This window comes from Ricinus communis, chromosome 6 (assembly GCF_019578655.1).
Source record: "Ricinus communis isolate WT05 ecotype wild-type chromosome 6, ASM1957865v1, whole genome shotgun sequence".
In the NCBI taxonomy this organism is placed as follows: domain Eukaryota; kingdom Viridiplantae; phylum Streptophyta; class Magnoliopsida; order Malpighiales; family Euphorbiaceae; genus Ricinus; species Ricinus communis.
Window position 1 is genome coordinate 909,740 of NC_063261.1, and position 13,189 is coordinate 922,928.

Genomic DNA, 13,189 nt, shown 5'->3' on the forward strand with positions numbered 1-13,189 from the left:
CTTCTATCTATTCATTTTTTTATTCTTTATTATTTTATTCATTCCTGTGTTCTTTGGTTGCTGCCTTTTTTATTTCAGGTAGTTTATGACCAGGCGCTCTAATCCTACTCCTGTAGACCCTCTTACTGAACCAGAGCGATCCATCCGTTTATTGAGGAAGTGCATGCAAGAAGAAGAGGAGGTGCGGATAGAGATTGAAGCCCTGTGAATAAACCAGTAGGGATGGGAGACAACCAGGCTGCAGATGAAACCAGGACAATGTACGAGTTTGCTAGACCTTCTCTTGAGGGGACACAGACGAGTATATTGCAACCACCATTGGTGGCCAATAATTTCGAAATAAATCCAAACATGATACAAATGGTCCAAAATAGTGTATAATTTGGGGGACTACCGAGCGGGGATCCAAATGCTCACATCGCCAACTTCTTGGAGATCTGCGACACCTTCAAGATAAATGGAACAACTGATGATGCCATTCGGTTGAGGCTGTTTCCTTTTTCTTTGAGGGACCGAGTGAAAAGATGGCTGCAGTCACTCCTAGCCAACACTATTACGACATGGAGATCATTAGTTGAGAAATTTTTATATAAGTACTTTCCTCCTGCTAAAACTGCTAGATTGAGAAATGATATATCTTCTTTTATGCAGTTCGATGATAAGAGCATGTATGATGCTTGGGAGAGGTACAAAGACTTGCTCCGATGTTGCCCGCACCACGGACTACCAGTATGGATGCAGGTCCAGACCTTCTACAACGGTTTGAACCTCGCTACTAGGCAGATGGTAGACACTGCAGCAGGCGGGCCTGAATAGTAAGACGCCAGAGCATGCACAAAATCTGATAGAGGAGATGGCCATGAACAACTACCAGTGGCAATCCTCTAGGAGTCGGCCAGTCAAGTAGGGAGTGGTCAACCAGCTAGACTCCACAGCAGCCTTGGCAGCTCAAGTGGAACTTTTGACCAAGAAATTAGACCAGCTTCAGATGCCGGTTCATGCAGCCTAGATAAGCTACGAGTTTTATGGTGGCTCGCACTACCAACTGTAATGCGGGAGGTATGTTTGCTTCACCTTCTAATTCTTCATCTTCTATTGTTTCTATTGACCTTGAACATGTAGACTATATGGGCAATGCACCTAGACAGTAGAAAAACCTGTACAACAATACATATAACCCCGGTTGGCAAAATCATCCAAACTTCGTTGGAGAAATAATAATGCCCAAGGTCCACTAGGCTTTCAAAGACTGCATTAGCAGCCACCACAGCAACAGTAGGCTGGACCATCACAGCTTCCTCTACCAGCCAAGAAGAAATCTAACTTGGAAGAGCTGATGATAAAGTTTATCACATCTACCGAGACGACGTTTGAGCAGACTGATAGTGCTCTTAGAAATCAGCAAGCGTCCATTCAGAACTTGGAGAGTCAGATTGGGCGAATTCCTAAGATGTTGGCTGAGAGGCAGCCAGGGACTTTTCCTAGCACTACAGAGCCTAACTCGAAGGAGCATGTGAATGCAATCATGTTGCGACCAGGTAAATTTGTTCCCAGTCCTTCTTCTATTTCTAACACTAATGCTGATGCGCAGGTAGATTCAAGCAGGAAAGTTAAAGTTACCAAGGCAAAGGAACTAGAGAAGGAAGAGGCAAAGGAGGTTCCATTAAGGGAATACCAGCCCAAAATCCCATACCCTGCTAGATTAAAGCAGGCGCAAGTCGAGCAGCAGTTTGGTAAATTCCTAGACATTTTTAAACAATTGCATATAAATTTACCTTTTGTTGAAGTTATTTTCCAGATGCCTCGGTATGCGAAGTTCTTAAAGGAGATTCTTAGCAATAAGAGGAAGTTTAAGGACTCGGCATGCATGACATTAAACGAGGAATGTTCGGCAATTTTCCAGAATAAGTTACCGGAGAAGCGACATGATCCAAGGAGTTTTACTATTCCTTGTATTATAGGTAACTTATCTGTTAATGATGCCTTAGCTGATTTAGGGGCTGTAATCAATGTAATGTCGTACAGCCTGTTTATAAAATTGGGGCTGGGAGAGACCAAACCCACTAGGATGAGTATACAAAGCTGATAGATCTGTTAAGTATCCTAGGGGTATTGCAAAGAATGTGCTGGTAAAAGTAAATAAATTTATATTTCCTGTCAATTTTGTGATCTTAGACATGGATGGTGAGAATAGTGTACCCTTAATTTTAGGAAGACCTTTTCTTGCAACATCTAGGGCAATGATAGATGTTTGTGATGGAAAGTTAAAACTTAGGGTAGGGGATGAGACTGTCACCTTTGACTTGCATAATCCTATATGCCAGTCTTTAGATTATAATAATGTTGTGTATGTTGTTAATGTAATTGACAATGATATTAAGACACAATTGTAGGAGGTGTTAGTTGAAGACCCTCTACATGGCACTTTGCCGAGGGGAGAAAAGCATGAGCTGTCAAATGAGGAAGTGTTGGAGCAGCTTGAATTTATGTTAGCAAATGAGCCAAACAGAAATACTGATGAGTTTACTGTGATTGACAGGATAGGTGTGCAGAAGTTGAGGCCATCACTAGAGGAACTGCTAGTTCTCGATTAGATAGAGCTTCCACAGCGTCTTGATTATGCGTATATGGATGAGGATAACGGGCTATCTGTCATTCCAGCAGTAGACTTGACAATTGATGTGAGGGAAAGGACATTGACCAATTGAATAAAGTACCAAAAAGTGGTTGCTTGGAGGACTGCTAATATTCTGAGGACCCACAACCCGATAGCTAAATCGCAGCATATGTCAAACCCGCACATGAAGGGAGTTATAACCAAGTCCAGCTAAATGACTCGAGAACCAAAAAGAAACGCTTTTGGGAGCCATTCCCATATTTAGCTTTATGTTTTTCTTTTTATTTTATCAGTCGTTTGCATTTTTTATGGTAGTTAGAGCACTTACTTAGTGACTAAACCTAATTATATGAATCTAGGGTTTTAATAACTTAAGTCAAATTTTTGGTGATGGGTGAAGACATACTTCCCTGTTTGATACATTCTACTTGAATTATAGTCTAAATAAGTACATATGTGTGTTGAATGTAGGTAAGGAGTTTAGCGGTTTGAGATGTCGAAGACAAGCTTAGATTTAAGTGGTTCACTATGGTTTCCATGGGCATTACAGGTTGGATCCCTAGGCCGTGCTGATCAGCACGGCCGGAGTCCTACCCGTGATGAGCAGGCACATGAAGAGTTTGGAAAATCAGCCGTCCACCATGGCTTCCGAGGCCAACACTAGCGGCAACATGACCAGCACGGCCATGCCCTCGCCCGTGGTGAACTAGCACATCGAGGAAGCTTCAAGGTTCAGCATGGTCCGGAGCACAAAATCGGTGATTCATCGATGATATCGAGTTTGATCTAGTAGGTTGCTTCACGGATCCTGTGCCACCACCACTGCCCCCTCCTTCAGTGCTTTCCCCTACTCCTCACCCTCTAGCTGATCCAGCTAGTGAGGATGCGCCTTCGGCAGACTACTAGCATTGACAAAAATTTATGCTCTATTTCTTTTCCTTTTCCTTATTTTCTTTCTTTATTTTTAATTTTATTTTATTTTATTTTCATTTCTTTGTGCATTTTTGTTTTATTTTATTTTCTTTCATTTTGCTTTCATGTTATCTTATTTTAGTGGAACACTTTCCTTTGCCTTCATACTATGTACATATAATATGATCTTCACTCTTTTAATGTGCTAGCTATGTAATATACCCGATTTTATTTTTCTAACATTGTGGACAGTGTTATACTCAAGTGTGGGGTGGGTATCTATGGTTTTATCCCTTGATTGTTTAGGCAATGATAATGGACTATTCTTAGGATGTTAGGACCTAGGTTTTTCATGACATTTAAGCTTAGTTTATTCTTTCGTAATTAATGACTTAATTCACACACTAGTAATTGATTATCCCTCTCGATTTTTATTCTTAGAAAGTAATTTCACCGTATTCGATATGTCAATTTGGCCGGGTTAAACCGGTGTTGCTTGAGTTCCTTGCAAATTTACAACCTTCATCTTTGAACTTTGATTATGCCAATCTCCTATACAATTTATGTGATGATTCAATTGATAAGTCTGGGAAGCAATTGCAAATTTTAGCCATTTCAAACATGAGTTTTCGAACCAAAATCTGAGCATTCATTGCAAATTGTGCTCATGATTTTTCTTGTTTGAGTGTGCGCTGTACTTAATGTTGTTTCTAGAACTTTGCTCTGTAATACTTGTTGAGGTTACATGAACTTTTGAATACCATTAGATGATTTGAGCAACTTAGAAATACCTTTTGATTTTGGTATTCATTTATTCACAATAGTGAAGATGAGATTGATGAGCAAGCTTATGGTAAACAGGTTTTGTGCAGCTGCATTGAGGGAATTTTCTTGTTTACCTGTAAACACTATAAGTGATTTGAGAGATTCTTGTGAGGCAATGGTTCCTGGTCTTTAATGCTGAGTTGTTATAAAAGTTGTATTTCGAGACAGTATTACTATAGTTCTTCTTTGAAGGTGTATGATTTGTTTAGCTACTCAAGTTTCATTCTTTGTATGTTGAATAAGGTTAAGTTGTAAACTTTGGCATGGATTTTGAGGGGTGATTGTTGCTTGTTTATGTAATTGAGTTATTGATTGCTTAAGGACAAGCAAAAGTTTAAGTATGGGGTGATTTGATGTGCATCATTTTATACATGTTTATATGCCTAATTACTTCAATTTTTGTGCATAGTTATCTTGTTTTATGCTAGAATAACCTGTGTTTTGGTTCCTTTCATGTTTTAGGAGATTATCAATGGATATTATCAGTAGTGGAGGGAAATACGCGCAAATACGAACTAGAATCCATCAAAATTGAGCAAGGGCTAGCATTCCAAGGTTGAGCACGACCTAGTCTCTTGGAGAAGAAGGGTGTACATGCTTTCAAATTGCTTTTCTGTATTTGTTCCTTACTTTGTGTTGCTTATTAGCATGAGTAGCTAGAATTGTTGAACCCATTAGGGTTCCTATGTTGTTGGATTGCTTTTAATGTTTATGAGACTTTGATTATCAATGCTTGTTTCTTCTTGCTTTCATTATTAATGAGAAATCACATTATTCATGAGACGTTGTGAGTTGTGGTGTTTAGATTATTTTATGTAATTGAGAAGTTCATTTAGCAATTGGAAATTTGAATAATAAGAATTAGTTAATGCTCAATTAGAGATAAGGATGATTGACTAGCCGGATTAAGAATTAACAAAGCTTAATAGAGGCAGATTAAAGCTTAATGCTGACTTAATAATTTATCGTTAGGAAGAGATTCCAACTTTAGGTTCTTAGGTTTGGGAATTCGGTTATCTCGAGAGGGAGACCGAATTCAGTTAAGAATTCGTCCATGGGTAATCGAAATTGGTAATCAATTTAATCTCTACCTTCACTAAAATCTAACTAGTTTAGGTCCCCTTGGGTTTGGCTTTTCCTTTGATTGTTTCACGAAATCCTTCCAGACTGTCTGACATTTAGTTAATCACTTTACTTAGCTTTCATATAATCATAGAATAGCAACTTCATCGATTTGTGAAGGTTTGATAACATAAGATGCTACAGTAGTTCTAGGATCACCCTTTCCCGGGAATATGACCTTGATACTCGCCATTAGTGCTAGTCTGCATCGATAGGTTCACTGCCTTAGATTATAGCTACAGAAATAGCCTATCAGGAATCAAGAATTAAAATTCAATCATAAATGAAATCAAGAGAGAATAAACACTGAGAAAGAAGAAAAAGAGAGAAAGAGTGTTTTAGGAAACTTTTTTCAATAGTTAATATTCGAGACTCCAAGCCACTGAAGAAAGAGTCGTTTTAGGAAACAAGTCACTTAAGAAAGAGCGTTTTAGGAAACTTTTTTTCAATCAATAGAAGATCTCATAGAGCCAGATCCAGCTCTGGATTCCTACCCAGTTTTCGACTCAATCGCATCCTCATCACTTAAGACTCGTAGATCCAATATCCACGGTGACAACTTGAGGGTTCCTTCCACCATACATCCGCATTCATCATAAAAATGGTTCTTTCATTCCTTATTGTTTCTTTTTATGTTATTTGTCTTTAGAAACATGTTTAGGATTTTGATCTTTGATAAATATGATTAGATTAGATTTTTTTCATTAATATGAATGCTAGTAGGGTTTTTACTATGATATCAAGAATTTAGGATTTTTTTTAGATCTGATGTTTTGCTAATTAAGTTTTAGATTTGATTTCAAACATGTTATAGGGTTAATATATAAATCTATTTGTTAATATGATTAAGTAATTGAATATGTTAAAACATTATTCATCTATTTTGATTGCCTTTTGTTATCTATAAGATTTAGGATTTTGGTGATTTAGGGTTCTGATTAGCTTTTATAACTTTTATTTTGATATTTTTTTATTTATTTTATTTCATTCTAATTAATTTTTAACATCTCTGCATGTGAAAATCGGCTATGGGGATGTGAGATTGTACTGGCGATTGAAGGAAAATCGAACAGAGCCTGCCTTGAGACCTCAGAGCCGATTGGGTCAATATAGAGCTAGTTGGCTGTATGTTTAGCTGATCGGCTATACATGAAGAGTCGATCGGCTGTTCAAGCCAAACACCAAATTTTGTGTATTTTTTATGTGTTTTGATGTATTCTCGGCCTCTATATAGTTTTAGGTCTTTTCCTTTTTGCAATCGTAGTTGTAGGCGGGTTGTAATAGGTTTTTCTTTCTGCTATATTTTTTTATTTTATTTATTGCTTATTTTATGTTAACTAAATACATGATTATATGACTGATTGATTAAAATGGGCCATATAGACTTATGGCCAAAAGCTTATCCAACATGAATCTAGTAGTCTAATATGCTAATCAATCTTAACTAGGCCTGAAACCTTAAAATCCAAGTAGATTAGCAGGCTTTGATATAATTAGTTAGAGTTTGAACTTAATTAGGGTTGAGATCATAATGAATGGGCATTCTCATAATAAGTGTCTGTTAGGCTTAAAGGCTGGAATCCAAAGAACATAACATGTAATAAGGCTAGACTAGATGAGCCTTACACATAATTGGTTAATAAACTATATTAACAACTTAAACATGGGTTAGACTTGAATAAAATAGGCTAAACTTAAGTGCATTGTGTGTTGTTTTGGCATACCTATGTATAAATTCCTTGCATTCATAGGAAATACTTTATTAAATAATAAAATTAAAGACTAATATATATAAATAAGGAAGTTAGCTTCCGAATCCATCTTTGGACTCTATGATGTAAGCTTCCTTATGGAATCTGAGAAACGCCACTCGTTAGTAAAAGTGTCCCGGTGATTACTTGGGTGGCGACTCCCATCTCCGCGCTAGTCTCAATAACTAGTTAGTGTGTTCCCGATTAGGTTGAAAATCCTTATAGTGTCATAGTCGCTAAAGACACATGGGTGCGCACTTGAGACTGCCGCCCAAAGTGGCGACTCCACTAGGGATAAAAGAAGCCAATTCCAGTGTATGTTTGTCTTTAATTTTATTATTCAACAAATTATTCTTGCATCACTACACTTTCACACACTGTACACTTTGGTCCCTATAGCCCCATGGCGTCGGCTAGTGGTTCTTTAGTTTTACTTGAGTCTTAGAATTGTGACACTGGCTACCATCACTCACAATTAATGAGCGTATTTCTTTCTTTGCATGGAACCTTGAATGGGGAGACGAGCCAAGGAAGAATACCTTTTTCTTGTAGGAGCCTTTTATCCTTAAGACTCAGCTCATGGTAATGACTATAGTAATCTCCCCTAGGTACCATGTTGCTTGCTATATGAGATGTTCTTCCTTATAAAGCCCAAGTATTAAAAGGCCTTGGCCCAAATGTGGAACTAGGTCCCAAACCTAAAATATACAGGCTTTTATGCTTAACTGAAAACCATCACCTTGTTTGTTTTAATCCACTTTGAGAGCTTATTGCATGCACATCGAGCCTACTATTCCTTACTGATAGAAAGCCTAAGCCAAAAATCCTAGAAAAGAAAGACCCACCACGAACCATGTGCGAAAGTAATAAGGTTGGAAGGATGAATTGGGTACTATTGTGTGTGTGCTAACCTTTTTTCTTTTATCCTTGTGCATAACACGTGCATCATGCATCATATGCATCATACTAACCTTTTCCTTTTTAGCCATATAGACTCTCATGTGGGTCGGAAGAGGCCAGAGAGTGGGAGGTTGGAAAAAGGGCCCATCTCTCCAAGGATCAAAATTGTGTTAGAGCACTTAGAAGAATCGAGACGCCAAGAAGAGATGGCCAATAAAATAACTAATATACAAGACATTGAGATCCTCAAGAATGTTGTAGTAGAACACTTGAGGGGTGTGATTGGGGAGGAACTTCAACAACTCCTGGCTGGGATGGCTACAAACCAAGCCCCACCTACTGCTTCGACTACACCAGTTAACCCGCCTATTACTATTGACCCGGCTGTAGTTGTTGCTAAGACTGCTGCTGCCAATAGTGTCGCGGCTAATGCCAATGCCGAAGACCCAACTAGAAGGGGAGTGCCCTGAAACTTTTAGAATTTCAATGAGTTCATGCTTAACAAGGCTAGGAGGGAGACTGCGCTGTCACCAATGAAGCTGTAAGCGATTGAGTGCCCAACTTGACAAGATGCAGGGTATATGCTAAAAATCAAAGGTTTGGATTCAACCTATGATTTTGAAGAGCTGGTATTAACAGAGGAAGAGAAGCTGCCTGCAGAGTTCAGGATGCCTGAGATGAACAAGTTCAATGGGACTAGTGACCCGAAGGTTCATTTGAAGCAGTACATGACCATCATGGGAACTACTTAGCTTAGTAGGACCCAGAATGTTAAGCTATTTGTGTTGTCATTAAAAAGACTTGCAGTCAACTAGTACCACGGTCTGGAGAAATCTGCCAAAGCTGAGTGGTGGGATTTGTGCAACTCCTTTGTCAAGCAGTACGACTACAACACTCATTTAGAAGTGTTAATCAGGAATCTAAAATCCACTAGGCATAAGCAAAATGAGTCCTTCTTTGATTTCCTGACTAGATGGAGGAATTAGGCTAGTCTGATGAAGAACAAGCCCTCTAAAAAGACTAGGGTCATATGGTGGTCCGAAATGTCTTCCTTGGATGGGTTGAAAGGTCGTAGATAATGAACCGGAAGACCTTCATGGATCTGTATGATGACAGGTTACAGGTCGAGGAAATAGAGAATGATAAGAGAAAGGCTGTGAAGACTAGCGGAAGGGCAAACTACCAGGCTGGATGAAGTAGGACCTTGGATGTGAATGTTGTACAACAATCGAGGAAGTTTTCTAACTTTAAGCAACCTCTCTCTAAGATCTTTGAGAGATTGGTTCAGAATGGCATGCTCCAACCTACCACCCTAAAGAATCCACCGAACCCAAATGCACCTAGATATAAGTCCAACACTTACTGCAAATCCCAACAAGCAACTAGCCACCACACTGATAACTGCATCCAGCTGAAGCATGAAATCTAGGACCTCGTCGATGCGGGAAAGCTTAATGACCCAGACCAGCCTAACACTAGAAGGAACCCCTTACCAAACTAAAACAACACACTACCCTAGAACCAAGTGTCTATAATCAACCCTAACTTCAGTGAAGAGGCAATCATGAACTCTTTCATAGACCTACCCCAAGCTGAGCCACTAGCTGAGGAAAAAGCCCACAAAAAACCTTCACCGAGCTAGGGGCACCACAATCCCTCGTGTTCCAACACCTGAAATGGAGCGGGAAGCTTAAGCCCCAATCATAGAAAGATATTCCTAAGCCTCACAATGGTCAGTATTATGAGTATCACCAGGCTTTTAGGCATGTGACAAACTAGTGCAACCGTCTCAAGCATGAGATCCAGGACTTAATCGACTCTAGAGAATAGGAGATTGAATAACTTCCTCGATATGAGTGTGAAGACTTGCTTAGGCAGCCCTCGAGCAAATATGATTTTAGGGTCCGATATTCGAGGCCACCCTCAGCTATTATTTGGATCAAGGATATTGTGCCAAGTGATTGGGAACAAATGACGATTAAGCCACTTATGAGACCTGTCTCTTAGAGGTCTAAAAAGAGGAGGAAAAGAAGTCGATAATAGCTATCGACATTTGGTATAATTCCAGGGATGAGAATGAGGTTCAAAATGTCGAGGCCAAGGACATCTCAGCAAACATCGATTCCAAGACTGAGCCAGCGGGTAAGGGTAAGGAAGCTGGAGTACAAGAGCTGAAGCAAGAGAAGCAAGCAACTGAAAATGGGGATGTTGTGTTGTTAGAATGATGGAGGAAGAAGAGAAGAGAGCTGATGTCTCGGAGCTGTTGATGCATTCTTCAAATCACAGAAAGGCCCTAATCCAGGCCTTATCTTCTATAAGTGTCAATACAGCAGCTACCCCTTAGGAGATGATAAAAAAGGTAAATGACAAGACCACCAAGATGATCACCTTCTCGGATGAGAACCTACTACTTGAGGGAAGAGATCACAACAAGGCCCTATACATAGCAGTAGAGGTGAAAGGGAAGAGAACCCTATATATGATGGTTGATGATGCGTCAGCTATCAGTATGTGTCATCTCGCATACTCCTTAAACTAGGGATGACTGTGAAGGATCTAAAACCATCAAACATGATCATAAGGGCCTATCACGAGACAAAAAGGGATGTAGAAGGGACATTTTCAGCATTAATGAAGACGGGTCCAATTGAATCTTATGTGGATTTCACTGTCTTGGACATCCCAATAACTTTTGCATTTTTATTGGGAAGGCCATGGTTCCACACCCTAGGAGGAGTCCATTCTATAGTGCATCAGAATGTGAAATTCTCATGAAGGTTAGATCGTCACTATTCATGCAGAAGATGGTAAGGTCATCTCGACAATCTAGGAGGACTACATAGGGTGGATACCCCTACTAGATTCCAAGTGGTTGTTCTCTACGAGGACGACATGGATCCTAAAGTAGCCAGCATGTTCAAGAAGATAAACTTCATGCCTAGATTTACGCTGGAAAAGAATCACCAGGGTGTTGCAGAGCTACCAGACTTTAAAGGTCAGAAGACTCGACGAGGTTTGGGCTATTCTAAGGAGGAAGGCAAGGGCAAGCTAAAGGGCAAGACTCTAAAAGACATATTCGTCAAGGAGTACAAGCCTAACTCTAGGGAGCCCGAACCTGTTTGTGTAGTTGAAACTGAGGTATCAGGGTCTGAGATTTTCAAAAACCTGATCGTTGATAGGATGGTCGAACTGAGTATCAAGGAAGTCCATGAGAAGGTCACCACCAAGATGGAAGAGTTGAATCTGGAAAAGCATGCCACTCAACTGGAAAGAATCAGCCAAGAGGAGTTAGTTGCTCTAATTAAAAAAATATCATTGATGTATTCTATAACGATGATGTAATAACGTCCGACATTTATGAGGGTAATGTTTCTTTTCTTTTTAAGATTAATGATATGAATGGCTTTGCTTACTTGTGTGATTTTTTTCCTAATGGTAGTATGCATTTTGATAATCATGACATGTGCATGTTTGACATCAATTCTATATAAATTGATTCATTTAATTTAGACACAGATGCAAATCTATAGAATATTTTGATAACTCACAATATAAATCCTGAGAGAAGGAGAGAATTTGAAAAAAAATAATCAAGAAAAGAAAATAGGTATTTGCTTGGTCCTACGATGACATGCCAGGTCTAGATAGGAAAATAGCAGAGCACCATATCCCAACTTATTCACACATCAAGCCAATTAAGCAGAAGAGGAGAAGACTAAGGCCGAAATGGAAATAAAAGATACAAGAGGAGGTTGTTGAATAGGTAAAGGCCAATTTCCTCGATGTGGTTGACTACCCTGAATGGTTGCCGAACATTGTTCCAGTCCTAAAGCAAGATGGTAAGGTTCGAATATGTGTGGACTACCAAGACTTGAACAAAGCATGCCTGAAGGATGACTTTCCTCTTCCTCACATAGACGTGATGGTCGATAGCGCTGCTTCAAACGCAATGTACTCCTTTACAGATGGGTTATCCAATTACAATCAGATTATGATGGAAGAAGTGAATAAGCTGAAGACGTTGTTCTTCATTGAGTGGGAGATATACTGTTACAAGGTTATGCCTTTTAGACTAAAGAATGTGGGGGCAACTTATAAGAGAGCAGCCACTACGTTATTTCATGATATGATGCACAAGGAGGTGGAGGTGTGTGTTGATGATATGATGGTAAAATCTGAAACAAGAGAAGGGCACTTTCAGGCTCTTGATAAGTTCTTAGGACGAATGGAAAGGTATAACTTGAGACTCAACCCGAAGAAGAGCATGTTCGGAGTTACATTAGGAAAGCTGTTAGGACATATGTGAGTCAGAGGGGTATTGAGATCGACCTGGATAAGGTCAAAACCATTCAAGAGATTTCGACGTTGAAAATGGAAAAAGAAGTCAAGGGTTTCCTAGGACGTCTGCAATATATTAGTAGGTTCATCTCTAAGCATATGATGGTCTGTGATCCCATGTTCAAACTTTTAAGGAAACATCAGCCCATTATATGGGATGAACATTGTCAGGATTCTTTCAACATAATCAAGGAATATCTTATGAAGCCACCAGTACTCAAGCCACCGAAGGATGGCAAGCCATTCATCTTATACTTAACCTTGGAGAAAGAACTATAAGGGCGACGGTAGCACAGTGCGGGCCTGACGACATGGAGGATGCGTTTTATTACCTTAGCAAGAAGTTGCTGCCTTACAAATCAAAGTACAACCTCATGAAAATGACATGCCTAGCCATGATATGGGCTATAAGGAGGTTGAGGCACTACTTCCGGTCTTTTAAGGTGAAAGCAATTTCAGAAGTAGATCCTTTAAAGTACTTATTCAAGACTCCATCTCTTATAGGAAAGTTGGCTAGATGGTTGGTGCTCCGAACAAAATTCAACATTGCGTACATCATTAAGAAGGTAGTCAAGGGTAGGGCTGTGGTTGAGTTTCTAGCCCATAACGCGATTGAAGAGGACGATCCTTGGGATCTAGAATTTCCTGATGAGAATCCAGGGGCAATCGAGATCCAAGAATCAAAGATGTACTTCGATGGAGCTGTGAATGCAAGAGATGTAGG

At 39.5% G+C, this 13,189-nt stretch overlaps 1 protein-coding gene and 1 non-coding gene across 2 annotated transcripts; one reads left to right on the top strand and one right to left on the bottom strand.

Moving 5' to 3' along the window:
- Positions 1–618: 618 nt before the first annotated feature.
- On the bottom strand, positions 619–725 carry LOC112534469. Its single transcript, XR_003078755.1, has one exon. It is a non-coding gene; the product is annotated as a small nucleolar RNA R71 (small nucleolar RNA).
- Positions 726–1,336: 611 nt separating this feature from the next.
- LOC125370423 lies at positions 1,337–2,594 on the top strand. Its single transcript, XM_048375802.1, has 3 exons — positions 1,337–2,072; positions 2,176–2,276; positions 2,394–2,594. The coding sequence occupies exons 1-3, from the start codon at positions 1,337–1,339 to the stop codon at positions 2,592–2,594; spliced, it is 1,038 nt and encodes a 345-aa protein (XP_048231759.1).
- Positions 2,595–13,189: the final 10,595 nt, after the last annotated feature.

Coding starts and splice junctions, on each gene's coding strand:
- LOC125370423 (XM_048375802.1), top strand. CDS start 1,337: ATGATAAAGTTTATCACATCTACCGAGACGACGTTTGAGCAGACTGAT. Junction 2,073..2,175: donor GACCAAACCCACTAGGATGA/GTATACAAAGCT, acceptor TTGTGATCTTAG/ACATGGATGGTGAGAATAGT. Junction 2,277..2,393: donor ATGGAAAGTTAAAACTTAGG/GTAGGGGATGAG, acceptor ACACAATTGTAG/GAGGTGTTAGTTGAAGACCC.